Source organism: Cervus canadensis, chromosome 4, assembly GCF_019320065.1.
Source record: "Cervus canadensis isolate Bull #8, Minnesota chromosome 4, ASM1932006v1, whole genome shotgun sequence".
NCBI lineage: Eukaryota > Metazoa > Chordata > Mammalia > Artiodactyla > Cervidae > Cervus > Cervus canadensis.
Genome location: NC_057389.1, coordinates 103,584,719 through 103,603,164, shown reverse-complemented (window position 1 = coordinate 103,603,164; position 18,446 = coordinate 103,584,719). Strand labels below are relative to the sequence as shown.

The 18,446-nt window shown below is 54.0% G+C and overlaps 1 protein-coding gene and 1 pseudogene across 9 annotated transcripts in view; both read right to left on the bottom strand.

The window, feature by feature from the left end:
• Positions 1 to 1,663: 1,663 nt before the first annotated feature.
• LOC122440722 lies at positions 1,664 to 18,098 on the bottom strand (annotated as a pseudogene). Its single transcript, XR_006269150.1, has 2 exons — positions 17,336 to 18,098; positions 1,664 to 1,676 (listed from the first exon to the last, which is right to left on the bottom strand). The product of XR_006269150.1 is annotated as a 60S ribosomal protein L7-like (transcript).
• Positions 2,469 to 18,446, bottom strand: part of FCHO1 (FCH and mu domain containing endocytic adaptor 1) — a 29,277-nt gene continuing 13,299 nt past the window's right edge. For 7 of the 8 annotated variants that reach the window (XM_043467298.1, XM_043467303.1, XM_043467302.1 and 4 more), the window contains 22 exons: positions 16,477 to 16,629; positions 16,137 to 16,241; positions 15,047 to 15,145; positions 14,869 to 14,965; positions 13,267 to 13,311; positions 13,073 to 13,151; positions 12,056 to 12,080; positions 11,598 to 11,655; positions 10,739 to 10,914; positions 10,630 to 10,654; positions 10,195 to 10,246; positions 9,521 to 9,612; positions 8,870 to 9,145; positions 7,392 to 7,501; positions 7,196 to 7,283; positions 6,931 to 7,039; positions 5,842 to 5,997; positions 5,417 to 5,549; positions 4,866 to 5,065; positions 3,943 to 3,998; positions 3,280 to 3,444; positions 2,469 to 2,752 (listed from right to left, as the gene is read on the bottom strand). In XM_043467298.1, the coding sequence (XP_043323233.1) occupies positions 2,730 to 2,752; positions 3,280 to 3,444; positions 3,943 to 3,998; positions 4,866 to 5,065; positions 5,417 to 5,549; positions 5,842 to 5,997; positions 6,931 to 7,039; positions 7,196 to 7,283; positions 7,392 to 7,501; positions 8,870 to 9,145; positions 9,521 to 9,612; positions 10,195 to 10,246; positions 10,630 to 10,654; positions 10,739 to 10,914; positions 11,598 to 11,655; positions 12,056 to 12,080; positions 13,073 to 13,151; positions 13,267 to 13,311; positions 14,869 to 14,965; positions 15,047 to 15,145; positions 16,137 to 16,241; positions 16,477 to 16,629 (2,322 nt within the window). In that variant the 3' untranslated portion in view covers positions 2,469 to 2,729. The remainder of the gene's footprint in view (positions 2,753 to 3,279; positions 3,445 to 3,942; positions 3,999 to 4,865; positions 5,066 to 5,416; positions 5,550 to 5,841; positions 5,998 to 6,930; positions 7,040 to 7,195; positions 7,284 to 7,391; positions 7,502 to 8,869; positions 9,146 to 9,520; positions 9,613 to 10,194; positions 10,247 to 10,629; positions 10,655 to 10,738; positions 10,915 to 11,597; positions 11,656 to 12,055; positions 12,081 to 13,072; positions 13,152 to 13,266; positions 13,312 to 14,868; positions 14,966 to 15,046; positions 15,146 to 16,136; positions 16,242 to 16,476; positions 16,630 to 18,446) is intronic. The other variant, XM_043467305.1, reaches the window with a different exon arrangement.

The following is an 18,446-nucleotide window of genomic DNA, read 5'->3' as shown; positions in this document are numbered from 1 at the left end:
TGTGTGGGCCCTGGGAGCTGACCAGGCTCGCCCAGCCCAGCTGGCAATGTGAAAACTGAGGTCCCGCCTGGTAGGAAGTTGGAGTCTATCACAGCCAGCGTGGATTCAAAACCTTTCAGGGTAGAACCGTGGAGCTGGAGGGTTTGGTTTCAAATACAGACTAGAATTATCATATGACCCAGGAATTTAATTCCACTCCTAGGTATCCACCCCCCAAAAAATAAAAAAAACAAGTGTTCAAACAGGTGTGCACCATGTTTATAGTAGCACAAGGCAATCACCAAAAGGTGGAGACAACCTGTGTCCATAAAAGGATGAGTGGATGAAAACAATCTGGAATATTATTCAGCCATAACAAGAAAGCAGTGACACATGCTACAATGAAAACTATGCTGAGTGAAAGAAGCTAGGCTGGAAAGACCACATCATGTATGAACCCACGTATATGAAATGTCCAGAACAGGCAAGTCTCTAGAGTCAGAAAGCAGATTAGTAGGTACCAGGGCCTGGAGGGAATGGGGAGTGGCAGCTAATGGGAATGGGTTTCCTTTTGGGGTGATCGGAATGTTCTAGAACTAGAGGGGACAGTTGACAACTAGTGGTTGTGCTATATGGCACTAAATTCTTTTGTATTTAAAAAAATATATTATTTTATCTATTTATTTGGCTGCAGGAGGGATCTTTTCACTGTGACATGTGGGATCTAGTTCTCAGGCCCCTGCATTGGGAGTGCTGTGTTTAAGCCGCTGGACCATCAGGAAAATCCCTGAATTGTTTAAATCATTAATTTTCTGTTATGTGAATGTCACCTCAGTTAAAAAATAATATATCTCAGGCCATTCAGCTACTGGGGGTGGCCTCTGGCTGGTTACCTAATTGCTTTGTGTCTGGAGGCCTCCAAGGTGTAGGAGCCCAGGACATTGTAAACCATCAAATGACAAGGCTGCCTGCCTGGGGTTGTCCAGTTAAATAGGGATCCCACCTTCCCTCCTGGGACTCACCCTCCCACATAGGCACCTGTCACACCGGTTCTGGATGTCCGGGCACTTAAGAGGCTGTACCCAGAAATGCCTGATGTGATTTAAAGGTTGCCCAGCCTCACTTGTGACCCAAGGAAAGCAAATGAAAACCACCAGGAGGTAGCATTTTCCTGCTTCTTATCAGATAGGCCAGAACCCAAACCCAGCAAACGCTCAGAGCTGTGATAAACACCAGTGTTTCCTCATGCTCTGGTCCACAGTGTGGACGTGGCACCCTAGCCTTTCAGCCATACAGGGGTAGCAAAGGGACTGTTAAGGAGGGCTCAAAGCCACTGAGAATACGCATACTCATGTATGCACGTGTGCAAAGACTTGGAGGGAGGGGACAATCCCATAGGCTCTGACATTTGATCTAGCATATTTATGGGGCTCATGAACTCAGGGAACCTAGGGTGAGTGTGGGCTATGAACTTGTAGCTGAGGAGCCGAGGGCCTGTGAGGGGAAGGATCCACCAGCACTGGCTCTAAAGTCCTGTCGGAGGCAGCAAAGTATGTGCGCTGGTGCGATCCCTGGGATCTCCATGGCCTTGAGTCATGTACCCAGGATCCCCACATGTCCACCAGGACCCAGGACTTTCCATCAAGCTCAGACCTGCTCCTCACCACAGTATGCTGGCTACCTCACTTGTCCTGGCCCTCCCTCAGGCCACCCCTTGCCCACCTGCTCTTAGGTCCCCACCTTCCACCCAGGGACCCCCAGTAAATAAGAAAATACCAGGACTTCTGGAGTACTTACTCTATACTAGGCACTCTTCAAAGTATGTGACCTCCTCACAAGCACCTAATGAGGTAGGTTACAGATGAGGCCTGGGAGCTCGGCTCAGTCACACAGCCACTGGCTCTAAGCCTTGTCTTTTCAGCTTCACAGCCTCACGGCTTTCAAGAGCTTTGTCTTGCTCATAGCTGTAGGTGGCTGTAAGTCCTAGGTGACTGTAAGTCCTCAGTCAGTGTTGGTGGGCTATTTGCTTCCCCACACTAATTGCTTTTTGCACCGTTTTCCTTTGGTCCCACAGGGCTGTGTGTGGTTTGCAAAGGAATCCTGCCTCGAGGTCTTTGCACCTCCTGTGTCCACCCCTTGGGATGCCAACTCATATGATTCTGCTTGGCATGTCCACACCAGCCTGAAAACTTCTACTCAAACCTCAAAGCCCCGTTTATAATGCCCTCTGCTTAGGAAGTCTTTCTGGCATCCTGCTCTAGGTTCCTCTAGTGTGTGTTCTCTTTCACCAGCCCACAGGACTGGAGGTGTCCATGGGGTTGGGGGTGTTCGTATCTGGCTTTCCCCACCTCAATATCACCCTGCACTGCCTAGATAAGGGTGGAGGGGTAGTGGTAAGATCATTAGGAATTTTAGATCTCTCCTACCCATCCGTCTTTTCTTCCTCTCCTCTCTGGAAGTGTGAAGGAAACTTCCTGGTGCAGGAAAAGTCTTGTTATTTATTTTATTAGAAAATAGAGTGTTTATGTAAAGAACATCAAAAGGTCGAGGACCTGCATGGGGGTTGGCGTGAGCAGGAGTGGATCTCAGGCTCAGCCAAGTTGAGTATGGGGATCCTCTCCATGGAGTCAGGGCCTCAGGGGAGGCCAGATGGGGAGCCCCCGGGTCCAGCAGGAGGGCAGGAAGCAGTCAGCGAGCACCAGGGTGCAGTGCAGAGCTGGGGCCAGCAACACTGGTCAGCTTCTGCGGGCTTAACAGCTCACCAGGTACTTCCCTGTGGAGATAGAGTGGTGAGGGGAGAAGGGATCCCCTAAGCTCTCCCAAACACCCCTGTAACTCACTGTTCCCACTGTCCCCTGGACCCCAGCAGCCGCTTGTGGGGACAGAAGCATGGGATGGGGGTGGGGGTGGATGCACCAGTGGGGCTTCCGGCTCCCTGCCTTGGGTTCTTGCAAGGACGCCAGCCAGCCAGGGGACACTTCTTTTTTTCTTTCTTTTTTGGCTGCTCTGAGCATGTGTTCTCTGACTAGGGCTCAAATCCATGCCCCTTGCAGTGGAAGCATGGTGTCTTAACCATTGGACCGTCAGGGAAGTCCCATAGAGGATACTTCTTGATCCCTTTCACTGGGGCTCTGACCCGTACCCCCCATCTTGGGTCTCCAGACCCCAACACCCACCTGTCTTTTCCAAACACCCTAAATGTCTCCCCTCCCCCTGCATCCTAGCAGAAGCAATGAGTGGGACTCAGAGCCGGGCCTGGTCCTGGCTCCGGGGATGCGCAGTGGCAGGGCACGGGCATACCTGTGGCGAACCTCCTCTTTACCAGTGACATGCGGTAGCCACTCCCCACCAGCTCCAGGTCCACGCCGGACAGAGTGGCCCCCTCGCTGGTGAACTGAGCAGCCACAGGGCTGGGTGTGCTGGGCCCAGAGCATGGCTCCCAGCTGGCAGACAGGCGGCCAGAGCCTGGGGAGGCCTGAGGTCAGCGGGGCCCTTTCCCAACCCCAGCCCTCCTTGACCTGGGCTCCTCCTCACCCTACCCCCAAGCCCTTTGATCTGCGGCTCTGTTCCCTTCCTGTGTCCGGCACACTTCCCTGCGGTCCTGTTGGGGTTGTGTGTGGTTTGCAAAGAATTCTGCCTCAGGGCCTTTGCACTTCCTGCACCCCTGCCCTGGGATGCCCTCTCTTCCCACTTTGTCAAAACCCTTTTAAGCTTTCCTTGACGCCTACACTTCCCTGTCTCCAGCACATCCCTAGTTCTCCCCTAGTTTATTTACAAAACATTTTTAGCTGCCTCCCATGGTTTACTGGATCTTAGTTCCCCAACCAGGAATCAAACCCCAGCGCTCAGCAGTGAAAGTGTGAAGTCCTAGCCACTAGACTGCCAGGGAATTCCCTCTCCCCTAGTTTAAATAAGCCTTTCCCATTTGAGACCTCCAAGCCCTTATGTACAACCATAACTCACCCCCTGCCTCAGACACATCTGGAAGCTTCCATAGGAGCCGCTTCTCCTCCAGGTTCCTGGCATCAAGAGATCAGGTCAGGTCTTTCCCAGAAAAGACATTCAGAGCCCAGGGTCCCAGCTCAGCTGCCTCTTGGCAACATGACCTGAGATAGCCAGGTCCCCTCCCTGGCCTCCGTTTCCCCATGTGTGAAAAGGGGGGCAGGGGTGTGGAGCAGCTGGTTCCTGAAGGCTCCTCAGCCTTGCAGCACTTTTAGGTGATGCATTCGGTCCTATAAATTTGGTTTCTTGGTTGTAGGTTCTACCTTTTGTACAAAACAAAGGCAATGTTGTACAGTGACTCAAAACCCCGGGGGCCACGAGTGGGTGGCTGGTTCACATCCTGGTGTGACCTCCGGTAAGTGACTTTGCCTCGGTATACCTCAGCTCCCCCTCTGTAAGTGGGGATGATGGTGGTCCACCCCTCAGGGGATTGCTAAAAGCCCCGAGCCAGTGAGTGTATGCAGAGATGTAGAACAAGCCTGACATGTAGGAAGCTTTTGGTGTCAGACATTACTTTTGTTAATGATATTGCCCTTAGCTCCAAGCAAGGCACGTGCATGCACGCTCAGTCGCTCCAGTCCTCTCTGATGCTTTGCGACCCCATGGACTGTAACCCGCAGGCTCCCCTGTCCATGGGGACTCTCCAGGCAAGAATACTGGAGTGGGCTGCCATTTCCTCCTCCAGGGGATCTTCCTGACCCAGGGACTGAATCCATGTCTCCTGCGTCTCCTTGCACTGGTGGATGGATTCTTTAACCCCAAGCCTCTTTGGGAAGTCCCCGAGCAAGGGGAGCCCACAGTGAATGATCAGGCCTATGGTGGACCCATCAGATGCTGCATCGGAGGGAGGTTCTGAGCCTCCCCCGCCTCCCGCTCGCCCTCACCAGGTGGCAGCCGGCTGCAGGCGGACATTGGTCACAGGTTCCCCCACGGGCAGCAGGATCTGGACATTGGTGAGCGGCGTGGGCACAGCTGTGGCACCGGGTTGGTAGCTGTACTCCACCGAGACCTGAGTGAGGGTCGGCCCACACTGCCAGTGGGCGCTCAGCTGCAGAGGCATGGACTGGGGCCCGGGGCGGGAGAACTAGGAGGGGCAAGAACGGGAGAGAGGATGTGGCTTGAGCTGCCCTGTCCTGCCACACTGCACACTATCCAGCCACGCCGCCCCTGCCATGCCACCCACCATTCAAATGACCTGATTCTGCACTGCCTGTGACACCCAAGGGGCTCCTGATTGATACCCCAAGGGAGCTCTTTGTTGATGAGAGGTTGTATTACATGGCATGTCCAGCAGAGGGCAGTAGAGTGCCTCATTCCAACATGCTCCTGGGGACAGGCCCTGGGAAAAGGCCCCTTCTAATTTGCAAAATGCAGCCGTCTGCACCAGCAAAGTCCTGGCCCCCTTACACTGCCCCACTCCATCCACCTGGCCCACCTGGTACCGCAGAAGCACCACATTGTAGTAGGAGGCAGCTGGGTTCTGCTCTGCCTGGCGCTGCAGAGTCTCGGTCAGAGTCGCCATGTTGAGCCAGAAGTCTTTGGTCTCCGGGTCACTCTGGGAAGGGTCACTGCAGAGACCAAGAGTAATCATCCCAACCCTTCGGAGATGCCTACACCAAAGGCTTCCTAAAGATGCAGATTCCCAGGCTAACCTTGGGACCAGTAAAGTGGAACTCCCAGGAAAGGAGGGTGGCGGGAAGCAAAAGAGGGAAGGAAAGTGAGTTTCGGAGAGGGAGAGTGACTTGCCCAATGTCACACAGCAAACCCCAGGAGGCAGAACAGAAATTCAGAGCCGGGGAGCGCCTAGCCTCCACCAGCCCCTGGTACCACCTAACTTTGCACCCCTTCCTCTAACGGTACCTGAAGAGCAGGTCAGCATTGGGCTGGAAGTGCTCAATGGGGGCTGTATGCACGAGGCGGAAGCTGAGGACGGGAGGGGGTGGCGTCCCACTGAACACACGCACGATGCCGGCAGGGAAGGTCATGGTCAGCTCCCCAGTTACTCGAGCCAGGCAGCTGGTGGGGGGAGTTGAAGAAACTGGGCATTGGCTTAGGGTCTACCAGGCCCCTCATCCTCCCCTCGCTCCTAGCTCCACTGTAGCCTGAGGCTCACCAGGTCCATCAGAATCAGCAAGGCCCTGACCACGGCGGCATCCCAGCCCCAGCTGCCTCCCCTTGTGTCCCTGCCTGGACAGCAATCTGGACACCAGGAAGAATCCACAATGAGCTGAAGGAGACAGGGACACTCCCTTCCCCACTTCTCTTTTCCCCTAGGCCACCAGGAAGCTCAAAGCAAAACATTCAGTCCTCAGCTTGGGTTTTGGGTCTGATACTCTCCTCCTCCTTGTGGCTTGATCTTATGGTGTCTTCAGCTGGGCATGCCCCCCAGATTATCCCTGGTCCCTCAATTCACCCTTCCCTTTCCCGCTCTGTGGCTGGCCTCTGGTCTTGCTCCCTTCTGTTTGATGCCCACAGCAGCCTCAGAGGAGCTCCTCTAACCAGGGCTACATCAGTGCCTTGTCTGCCTGCCTGAGTGTGTGCACCTGCTCAGTCATTAAGTCATGTCCGACTCTTTGCATCCCCATGGACTGTAGCCTGCCAGGCTCCTCTGTCCATGGGATTTTCCAGACAAGAATACTGGAGTGAGTTGCCATTTCCTTCTCCAGGGGATCTTCCCGACACAGGGAACCTGAATCTCCTGCTTGGCAGGCGGATTCTTTACCACTGAGCCACCTGGGAAGCCCACATCAATGCCTTAGCCCTGTTCAAATGCCCTCTGTGGTTCCTATTGCTCTCAGGATGGGCCTAGTTGTTCAGCTCCATGTTCGAGGCTGTTCCATGGTAAAGCAGATCATGAAACCCCCCTGGACGCTGGCCCTGCTGGAACCCAGATGCACAGCTCCCAGGAAGCCCTGTTTGCTTGTCACCATCTGCCCCACCCCTCTGTACCTGGGGCTGTGGCCACGGAAGTAGGCGTGGACGTACTCAGTGAAGGCAGTGGCCACGGGCAGGGTATCCTGGGAGCCCAGGACCACAGGGCTGGGACCCCGGGAGACGCCTGGGGGTGGCAGGGAGGGAATGGGCGACAGACAGAGTGAGCACAGGTCCCAGGCTCCCGAACCCCCGCCCTCTGCGACAAAGCCTCCATTGTATCACTTGGCCACCCACCCGGACTGGAGAAGGTGAACCTGAAGCCCAGGGAGGACCCACGTACCATGTCCTGTCTGGGACGAGAAGCTCGGCCGTTCAGGGATGGAGCTTGGAGCTGAAGAGCCCAGTGGGGAGGGGCTCAGAGAACGAGACTGGAAGGGAAGAAGATAAGCCGGCCTGTGAACACCCTGGCAGAAGTGCCCTGATGCCGACCCTGGAGGCGACCCCCGCAGCCCAGCTCCTGCTACCCCCGACCCTACCAGGTCCCCATTGCTGCGCATGAGGGGACAGGATGTCTTCCTGGAGCGCGGTCTCCGGGATGGGGCTGCCAGACCCTCCCTGACTGCAAGGTCAGCAGGTACAGGCAAGTCTGGGGAACAAGCATAAGAACAGACACGGCTCAGCTGCTGTCTGGGCCTCTCGGCAGAAGAATTCAGCCCCAGTCTGAGAATCGGGCTTACAGGGGGAAACCCCCTGATGGTCAGAAGTCCTAGGGCTGCAGAGAAGGTGCTGGACAGGATTGGAGACACCATATGCAACCCTGAGTCTCCCAGACACGAGACTGCTCAATAAGGGGTGAGCTCCCCATTGCTGGAGGTATGCAAACAAGGGCTGGATGTTCAGAAGGCAGGCACACTGTTGCAGGTGGGGGGATTTGGCAGAGACCTTTTATCCAACATTTGGCAATTCTTCGACCTTCATCCTCTCTGAGAGGGTCTTCCACCCTGGCCAGTGTCCAAGTCACACCTTTCTAATTTAATCTCAGTGTAACACCTCAGTTCCCCTTGCTCCCCTGCTTCCCTAGCATTCCTGCTTTGCTCCATCTATAAACGCTTACTTGCCCACCTACACCCCAGACTATGCTGTCTATCCTAAGGTTCTCAACAGGGTCAGAGCCTTTGCTATGGTGGGGCTGTCTTCCTCCCTGGCCTCCACCCTGCAAACGTCAGGTGTACCCTGCCCCCAAGTGGTGACAATCAAGTATAGTGATGCCGTTGCCAAGTGTTCCCCGGGGAATAAGGGGGCAGAACCAGCCCAGTTGAGAACCTTAATTCTACAATAAAGCTCTGATAACTTCATCTGTCTACACTTGTGGTCTACACTCACTCCCCTGAGCCCTGAGCCCTCCTGTGAACCAGTTCCAACCAGGCTCTTTCTTTACACCAAGGACAGTACCCTCTACCTCCACTGCTGGGGATCTCATGTGGCCACAGCCCGCAGTCCCTCTGAGGCCCCAGAAGCCAACTCACACCCAATCCCCTCCTCCCTCCCAGCCTTGACACACCCCCACCCCAGCTTCTTCCGCCCCATCCTTCCTGCTCTTTCTGCCCCTCCCTCTCTTTTCAGTTGCTCTCAGGCCCTCCGCCCTGATTCCTCTTTTCTCTGGGCCCCATGTCCACCGGCGGCTTCTCCCCACTGTCACCCCATCACCGCTTACCTGGACTCACCTCCCTGGTCACTTCCCATCCTCAGCGACCAAGTGGTCAGAGAGCCTGTAACCCCAGCAGGTTTCACCCTCTCTGCTCACAGCCCCTCCCTCCAGGGCTGTCACCAGGTACCTGTCACCTCCTGCCTTGTTCAACATCCATCTCATTAATGTCCCTGCAGGGATTAGGGTTTCTGCCTGCCTGCATCCCGGCTGTATCTCTCAACACCCTGTTCAGGCCCTGGCCACATTAGGAACTCTCTCATCCCCCAGGGCTCAGAAAACTCTCAGACCAGGGGTAGAGGGACTCACCTCCTCCAGCCACAGCCTCCGGCCCCCAGGGGCTCGGGGAGGCTGCAAGGGGCTGTGGCGAGTCTGATGGCAGCAGGGACTGTGTGCCCCTCGATTCTGGGGGTGACACCCTACAAGTAGGTGGGCTCTGTGGGGTGCCTGGGCGTGGGACCCAGGAATCCGGGGAGGGACCCGGTGCGGCGTGGGATGGTGAGTCCAGTCCGGAGTCCTCCACGTTCTCGGGAGACGAGGAGGAGAAAGGCGAGGGGCTGGAGGTGAAGCCGAGGCTGCTAGAGCCTGGGGGAGGGAAGGGGGCCGCCAGCTCCAGACCCCACTCATACGGAGTCCTGTCAATCCTCCCGCAGGCCACGCCCATGCTGAGGATGGTCCGCCCCCATTCAATGTCTTGTCCTCCTCAGCAGGCCTTGTCCATCTCTACTGATGCCCCGCCCATCCACTATTGTCATCCCACTCCCACAAAGGCCGCACCTTCTAGCCAGCTCCGCCCATTCTGGCTGTGGCCTCGCCCACCCTGCCTTTGACCCACAAAGGATCCCCACCTCCTCCCTCCAACCCATCCCACCGTCCCGCCTATCCGAGCCTCCTACTCTTGTAGTGGCCCCACCCACCTCCTGTGGCCACGCCCATGCCCCGAAGCCCCACCCCCATCACCTGTAAAATCTTCGTGGTCCAAGGCGGACTCTAGGGTAGGCCCAAAGAGGTTCTTGGAAACCTGCTCATCCGATTGCAGCTTCTCCGCACAGCTGGGGACACGGATTGGACAGGCGGGGTGCGTTCTATCACTTCCACGCTTCCTCCCTTCCACTTCAGGACCTTGGCATACCCTGTTTTTGGTCTTGAGCTCTGTTGCCCCAAATCTCCCAAGAGCCACATCCTGCTCCTCTTCAGGAGTCAGCTCAAGGCCCTCCCCCCTCTCCCGCTACCCCTCCACCAGGGCCCCAACTAAAGGCACTCAGTCCTATTTCCCGTCACATTCCCTATTTTAGTTTCTTCACAGCACTTCGAAGCATCAGATATGCTCTAATGTGCTTACTACTTAAAAAATCTGAGCCACTAGAATGTGACTCCGAGGAGGATCTATCTATCATTTATCTTTGGAACCCAGAACAGCAGGAGTACACACAAGCACCCAATAAATGTTCACCAAACGAATGACTAAGTGGTCCCCCAAAAACGGCACGTCCTTAACTCCCTGCCAGGGTGAAAGAAGGGGAGTCAGAGACCTGGGGAGGCAGCAGGGGATGAGGAGGAAGAGGTGGGGTCAGGGACGGGCCGCCCACCTGCCCACCCGTGTGGGCCCAATGCCCCACCCCCATGGCACCCACCTGCTGGCCCTGGGGGCGGATTGAGGCCTCTGTGGTCTCCCGGCAGGGTCCCCTATGAGAGATGGACCTCCTAAGCCTTCCCGTCACCAAGCCTGCACGGTTTCCCGCCTCACAGACCAGGAGACCGAGGCTTGGGGCTGCCAGTCAGCCGCCCAAAGCAACCAGCGGATCAGGCAGAGAGGGGTTTGAACCTGAGCCAACTTGTCTCCAGTGTTTGGCTTCTCTCCTGGCCTCGGCGGTCCCCTTGGGCTCTCATTTAATTCTCGTAACGAATTACCCCAGGTCATTAAAGGAGAGTGAGATCAGAGTGGGCAAGCAGCTTGCCCCAAGTCACACACAGCAGAGCTGGGACTCAAACCCACACCCATATTCCAGGCCCAGTCTCCCTTCCACATGCCTCTTGTCAAACTGAAGACCCCTCAACAGACTACTCACGTGAAGAATGGCGTTTCATGGTGCCCTGTGGACAAAGGGGTGGCATCAGGTCGGGGGGGCATTCAGCCAGCGCCCCCTGCCCCACGCATGGCATCTCCCCACGCCTCACCCCGGGGCCAGGCGGGAGGATGAGGCTGCCGGCTGTGGCCTTGAGCTGGGCCGCAGCTGCCTTGGGGCTGCAGGGCGGGGCCCGGGCTGAGGCAGGCTTGATGTGCACGTAGATCTTGCGGGGCTCCTCGTCATCAAAGTCGGAGTCGCTGGACGAGAGGTGGGTGGGCTCTGTGCGTGCACTGCAGTCAAGGCGCCAACACTGGTGTCCCCGCCAGTCGGCCCTCAAATCCGTCCCTTCCTGCCCGTACCCCTTTGAGGCGCTGCACCATTTCCTCTCTCATCACTCGACACCCTTGCCGCACCACCCTCCTCCTCTCCCCACAAGCCTTCATACACGCATGGGTGTGGGCTCGGTCATTCAGTCGTGTCTGACTCTTCACAGCCCTGTGGACTGTAGCCCAGCAGGCTTCTGGGCCATGGATTTCCCAGGTAAAAATACTGGAGTGGGTAGCCATTTCCTCCTCCAGGGGATCTTCCTGACCCAGGGATCAAACCCGCATCTCCTCCATTGGCAGGTGGTTTCTTTACCACTAGCGCCACCTGAGAAGCCCCTCATATAAGCATGCCCTGACCTAATTAGCAAACTATTCAGCTGCTAAACCCCAGCACGTGACCACCTCTTCCAGGAAGCCCCTTTTGCTCCCCTCTCTGCGATAACCAAGCCCTCCTCTCTCTCTCTCTTGCTTGGCTCTGACCCCTTGGGGTGAGTCTGAATCTGAATCTGCTTGCTTCACAACTGGAGGAGGCTCCACCCAGGATGTACGCAGAGAGGGTTGCTAATGGCGGGTGGATCCCTGTGGATGGAGCTTTGTCCTTGCTGTGCCAACAACTGCCCCCAGAGGGCGCCAGGAGGATATTGTTCTGGGTGACATCAGGCCTGATGGTGAAACCTTCCTCATCCACCTCTGGACAAGTCTGGGAGGGGACAAGCAAGCAATGTGTTAGGCTCTCCGGGACCAAACCTCCCATCTCACCCTGCCACGCCCGCCTCCCACCTCTGGGCCCTGACTCAGATCAAAAAAGAACCCCAATGGCAGTAACTATCTTCCCGCAGCGTGTGGGCAGGTTCTTAGAGGAAGACAGCACGCCACTACCTGTCCTGAGGGGCAAATTGAAGCGCAGGGAGGATATTGGTCCCTCCCACATTGTCCATGGGGGTTTGCAGCCCCTGTGTGACAGGAACCTGGTCCCTAAGCTGTGTGACCTCTAGCCCCTTGAGTTCCAGGCGTGGTTTCCAGGCATGGGAGTGGGGAGTAAAGCGGGACCGGAGCCCTCCCACTGGGCAGCGTGGCTCGGCCCCTCCCATGGCACTCACCCCTAAATCAGGTTCCAGGGGATCTCTGGGGATGAGAAGGAGATGTCAGTGTCTGCTCCCCCACCTCTGCTGGCCCTCCCCTCCACCCCCAACACCACATGCGGAACCTGCTGGCAGTCCCTGGGCGGCTCTGTGGTCCTGGGTCAGCCCTGCAGATGGTGCAACCTTGGAGCTAGCTTGGGGCTGGGGCCAGTGAGTCTGAGTTAGCTGAGTATGGGGCATTCTCAAACAGCTTGGAAGGGGAGGGACTTGGAAATCAGTCTGAATGTAGGGCTCACCTTGGCAGGGAAATAATGGGGCCAGCCTTGCCAAAGAGAAGAATCCTGGGCTAGCCTGGGCAAGGCTAACCCTGGGCTAGCCAGGGAGACCACGGGTATAGGGAAGAATTTGGTACTAGTTTGGGCAGAGAGACTCTTGGGCTCATCTTGACAAATGTAGAATTACCAGGCTAAATGAGATGGTGGAAATAGCAAGTCTAGCCCTGCCAGGGAGAAATCCCAGGCCAGCCGGGGCAGGGGTAATTCTGGGTGGGTCTGGAACAGGCTGCCCCTGGTCTAGTCTTGGCAAAAGGAGAATTCTGGACGAGCTTGTGTGTGTGCTAAGTCACTTTGCTCGTGTCCAACTCTTTGTGACCCCATGGACTGTAGCCCGCCAGGCTCCTCTGTCCACGGGATTCTCCAGGCAAGAATACTGGAGTGGGTTGCCATGCCCTCCTCCAGGGGATCTTCCCCACCCAGGGGCTGAGCCCATGTCTTTTAAGTCTCCTGCATTGGCAGGCTGGTTCTTTGCCACTAGTACCATTTGGGTAGCCCCCTGGACTAGCTTGGGCATTGGTAATACTGAGCCAGTCTGGACAGAAGTGCTTCTGGGCTGGCCTGGGTAGAGGGGATCCTGGGCTAGCCTGGAATAGAAATTCTCCTGGGCTACCCTAAGCAGGGGACTTCCGGGACAGCCTAGGAGTGAGGAGGGATCCTGGGGTAGCCTGGGCCAGGGCTGGGGCTGGGGGTGCTTCCTCACACAGCTGTAGGTGGCTCCCGCTCCCGCCGGCTCAGTCCTGGGAGGCGAAAGGCCTTGGCTCCACGCAAACGTTTCATTGCTGAGAACAGACGAAGGGGTGCAGATGAGCCCTGGATGGGGGTCCCCTTCCCACTCAGATCTGCCTCCCTCATCCCCGTGGTCCAGCCTGGGCATCCAGGCCCAGACGTACTTGCCTTCCTGCAGGGTAGCCGCTCTGTACGCCTCAAAGTCCAAAGGCCCTGAGACAGAAAAAATTGAGAAACTCAGCAACATACCTTTGGCCACACAGTGGCACCTGGACCTGAGCTTAAGGTGAGTGGGGTCCAAGGCATGAGCCAAGATGCTGAACCAGTCTCTGAGACAGTCATGAGTGGAATGGGCCAAGGGTTCTTGGTCTTGCCTTGGATGGCCGCCACCTTGGGATGGACTGGAGGGACTGCCTGAGCTAGTTTTACTTCCAGAATTTCTGGGTAGAACTTGGGTGGGTCAGAGGATGGATCATAAATGTCAGTGCAGTGGGCTGAGCCTTAAGTCCCAGGATGAGGCCCTGGGACTCTCTCCCAAGGGTGACGGGAAGCCATAGAGGTTATGTGAGCAGGAGCAGGGCATGAGAAATCTGGAGCCAGTGAAAGATAAGAATGGAGATTCACACAATGAGAGGTAGCCTGAGCTGGTGCTGAGCTATAGAGACGGGAGGGAGAAAAGACAGACCCTAGTGGTTGTCTAGACCTAAGGGTGTAAACAACATTTACTAAAGTGCCTAATGTGTGCCAGGCACACATTTTGCCCTTTATTTGCATCAAATTAGTGAACCCTGAATATTCATTGGAAGGACTGATGCTGAAGCTCCAATACTTTGGCCACTTGATGCAAAGAGCTGACTCCCTGGAAAAGACCCTGATGCTGGGAAAGACTGAGGGCAAAAGGAGAAGGGGCCAACAGAGGAGGAGATGGCTGGATGGCATCACTGACTCAATGATGTCCTTTGAGTTTGAGCAAACTCAGTGAAGGACAGGGAAGCCTGGTGTGCTGCAGTTCATTGGGTTGCAAAGAGTCGGACATAACTTAGTGACTGAACAACAATAACGGTGAACTTTCACGACACCATTAGTTGGGGGCTATCATCCCTACTTTACAGAAGAGGAAACTAAGACTCAGAGAAGGCAAGACAGATGTCCAAGGTGACACAGTGAGTGACAAAGGAAAGCAAAACCCAGATGTGACCCTAAAACTTTGGCTCTCAATTCTTCCTTGACCCTGTATCTGGGACATTTTCAAATGGGCCTCTTGCTCAACAATCTTCAGTGGCTCCCTTGGGCCCTCAGGGGAACATCTGAAAGGCTGACCCTGGCATTCAAGGCCCCTCTGGTATCTAGTGGTAAGCGATCTATCTGTAAGATTAGGCATCAAGTTCTCTTCCTCTGTAGGTTGCTGAGTTAGATTTGTCTTCAGTCCACTCTTTTTAAAGATTATTTTTTTAAACGTGGACTATTTATGTCTTTTATTGAATTTGTTACAATACTGTTTCTGTTTTATGTTTTGGATTTTTGGCTGCAAGGCACGTGGGAGTTCCCTGACCAGGAACTGAATCTGCACCCCCTGCACTGGAAGAAGTCTTAACCTCTGGACCACCGGGGAAGTTCCATCAATCCATTTTTCTTTTTCTTTTTTTTAACCCCATTTTTCTGGTGAGGAAAATGAGGCCCAGGGAGGTTCATTGTCTAGGCTCTTGGATCCCCTTCCTTCCCCAGAGCCGTGGCTCCACAGCCCAACGCCCATAGATGCCCCCGACTCACCAGGCTTCTCCCGGCCTGTGCTTTTGCTCTCTGCAAACTTCCTCAGCAGCATCTCCACACTGACGTTTTCTACATTCTGCTTAAACTCCTCATGCACCTGGGCCAGGAGGATGGAGTTTGTAGCCAGGCCTTCTTGCCCAGCACCCCAACCTCATTCCCCACCCCCAGCCCCACTCACCTGCCCAATTTGCACGTGGGTGTCCTCCACTGAGTGGGCGTAAGAGCCCATCAGCGCCTTCATTTGCCGCAGGTGGGTCTCTTCCATGGCTTGGAAGCGCTGAGGCAGGAAGGGAGGAGCAAAATGGGAAGGTGTGGCTAGTGACCCCACCTGACCAATCAGAATGTCCCAACCCCATGGCCTCAGTGATTGATTTGGGTAAGAGCTCTGGGACTTCTGCTGGAATCATAGAAAAAACACGTTCTTATCCTGAGTCAATGAGTTGGCAGATAAATGGGGCCGCTGCTGGGGGCTACTTTGCTACACACACACACACATTGAGGAGGGTGTGTCTGCCTGGGAATAAAGCCCTCAGGGAGAAAAACAGATTTGAGAAGCAAAGAGGCACAGCTTCCTGCCAACACCATTTGGGCACCTGGATCCAGCCATGCCTGAAGCTCAGCCCCACCCTGAACTTTTCAGTTCCCTGAGCCTGTAAGGCTCCTTGTCAGTGTGAACGAAGATTTCTGTTGCTTGCAACTTTCTATCACTGCAAAATCAGAAGAAAAACAAAAATCTAATTCTTAATCCTGAGCTCCCAATCTGCTTTTTAAACCTTTGATTAGACAGAGACCCGGAGAGGTGCAGTGCCTTGCCAAAGGCTGGTGACAGGCAGAGGCTAGACCAGGAATCCAGGCTTTTCAGTCACCATGACATGTCAGGAGACTCTTGGCTTCTAAATCCTGCCCCATCTTGTTCAAAAACCTCATCAATAATAATAATAATACATCATAGAGTGGTTTCTATGCACCTGGTACTAGTCTGAAAATTTCATATATGGCGACTCATTTAATCTTCACAAGTCTATGAGGCAGGTAGTATTACTGTCCCCATTTTACAAATGGTGAAATTAAGGCACAGAACTGATTTGGTCTTTGAAATAATAATAACATCAACAACAACAACAATAGCTAACTGGCTCTAGAATTGTACAGTTTTAGCCTGTGATTCTAAGGCTTCTGGGAGTCGAAGGTTTGGAAGGTTCTGGATTTCTGAGGCCCACAGCATCCTGGGCCCAGGAATGTGTAGGTCTCCAGGGCCCGGTTCTTACCAGAGCTGAGTCCAGCATCTTCTGCTCAAAGTCAGAACGGGCTGAGTTGTATTTCTCCACCAAACGCCGCAGGCTCTCTGCTGCCTTCCGGGTCTTGGTCTCCGCCTAGGAGGTACAGTGAGGGCACGGGGTTGGGAAAGGGACCCTCGGGGCACTTCCAGTGGCCCCGTCCCCCAGCACGTAGACTCCTTGGGGTGCCCAGGGTGTGGTTCACGCAGGTTCGATGACCATGGCTCTGTGTGCGTTTCCACTCTCCCATCAGGCAGCCCCGCCACCTCTCGGCAAACTCCTCGGATCCGTGCGGGCCGGGGGTGGCTGGGACCTGCAGCTCAGCGCCCACCTTGTCCATCTCCTTCTGGCTGGTGCTCTCCCTCCGCAGCCGCTCCTGGTCCATGCAGCGGTTCAGGTAGTTCTCGCGAGACTTGGGCAGGAGCTGGCTGACCCCCGTGAGGACCTGTATGGCATCCAGCGTGCCCACCGCTTCCTCTTTGCACTGTGGGGGTGGGGACGAGCATGAGGACCCCCTGAAGCCCCCGCTGGGTGCAGGACCTGAGCAGACCCAGGTACACACCATGAAATCCCCAGCCTCCCAAACCTGTGGGGTTCCAGCTCCTACAGAATTCTTTCTTTCTGAGAATTCTATGAATTTCAAAAATTTTAACTCTTTAAATAGGTAATATTTACACATAATTCATATTTCAGAAAGTTTTAAGGAGTGAGCTCAGGTAAAAACCTTCCCCCACCCCCACCTTTTTTTTAACTATAAAGTCTTTTTTTTTTTCCCCCACTGCAAGGCAGACATGTGGGATCTTAGTTCCCCGACCAGGGATCGAACCCACACCCCCTGCATTAGAAACACAGAGTCTTACCCACTGGACCACACAAGGAAATCCCAAACCTCCTATTATTACCATGATACATTTCCTGAAATAACTGGCATGAAGATCAGTGAATATGCCCATTTTTTATGACAAATGGTGACAGGCCATACAGTTTAACTGACTGCTTTTTCCACTTAATAATTCATTCTCAAGATTGTTCCATATCAGTCCAGAGAAAACTTCCTTGTTCTTTAATTTTTTAAAGAAAGTTGTGGTAAAACACATATAACGTAAAATTTGCCATCTTAACCATTTTTTGTTTGTTTGTTTCAATTGTTTATTAACGGATCAGATTACAAAAATAATCCTGGTAGATACCTTAGTTCATCCTTCTAATAAGCCTGTTGATCTGGTCTTCCCTGTTGCCAGCATCTCCACCTTCTACAAAATGGGTGGTCTTTTTCTTCATTCCACCTCGTGGAGAAGACAATTTAAAGGGCCACAGGAAGTTGTTTGCTTTTTTGAAATGTTTTCCAATGGTATAGATCTCATGAATCAGATCCTCCATGCAGATGATTCCGTATTTCCCAAGAGATCGAGCAATCAATGCGTTGTCTGTCAGGGCAATTCGCTTTTTGTTGATTTTGCCATAACCACGCTTGTAGATCAATTCATTCACAGACTTCAGATTTGGGTACCCCCATGTAGTGTATGGCTCCACAATTCTCAGCATGTTAACTGATGCCTTGTTGAGCTTCACAAAGGTGCCACTGAAGATCTGCCGGAGGCAAAGGAGCTGCAGCACCTTTCAAACCTTTGGGCTCACACCGTTGATACCTCTGATCCTGATGACAAATGCCAATTTGGGTTCCGCGGGTACATAGAAGTTGCCGGCTTTTCGTGCCATCCTAGCCATTCCAATTTCAGTTCTGTACATCTGCCTGTATTCCTTGTGGTAATGCTTAGCTTTTTCATAAATAAGCTTCCTCCTTGCCTTTCGAAGCATCTTTTGGGCAAACTTCTTTCTCAGGCGCTTGATCTTAAGCTCTGCGAAATTCTTTCGCTTTTTCTTAAGGGTTTCTGGCACAGCAGGAATCTTCTTTTTCTTCTCTTCTGCACCCTCCATGGTTCCAGCTGGGAAAGAGCCATCTTAACCATTTTTAAGTGTACAGTATGAAGTACTACAACTCTCTTCTTTAATGGGGGTTAAAAACTGCAGATTCGAGGGCTCTGTAAATGCAAACCCTCTATGACTCTAGATTTATAAGCTTCAAATATTTTGGAATCTTGAGAGTCTAAGGTCTGGCTCTTTCAGGATTTTAGTTTTGTTAAGAGTCTAGAAGCCTGGCACTCTGTGACGACATAGAGGGGTGGGATGGGGTGGGCGTGGGAGGGAGGTTCAAGAAGGAGGGAATATATATGTATGTGTGTTAGTCACTCAGTTGTGTCTGACTCTTTGTGACCCCATGCAGTTAGGGTCCTCTGTCTA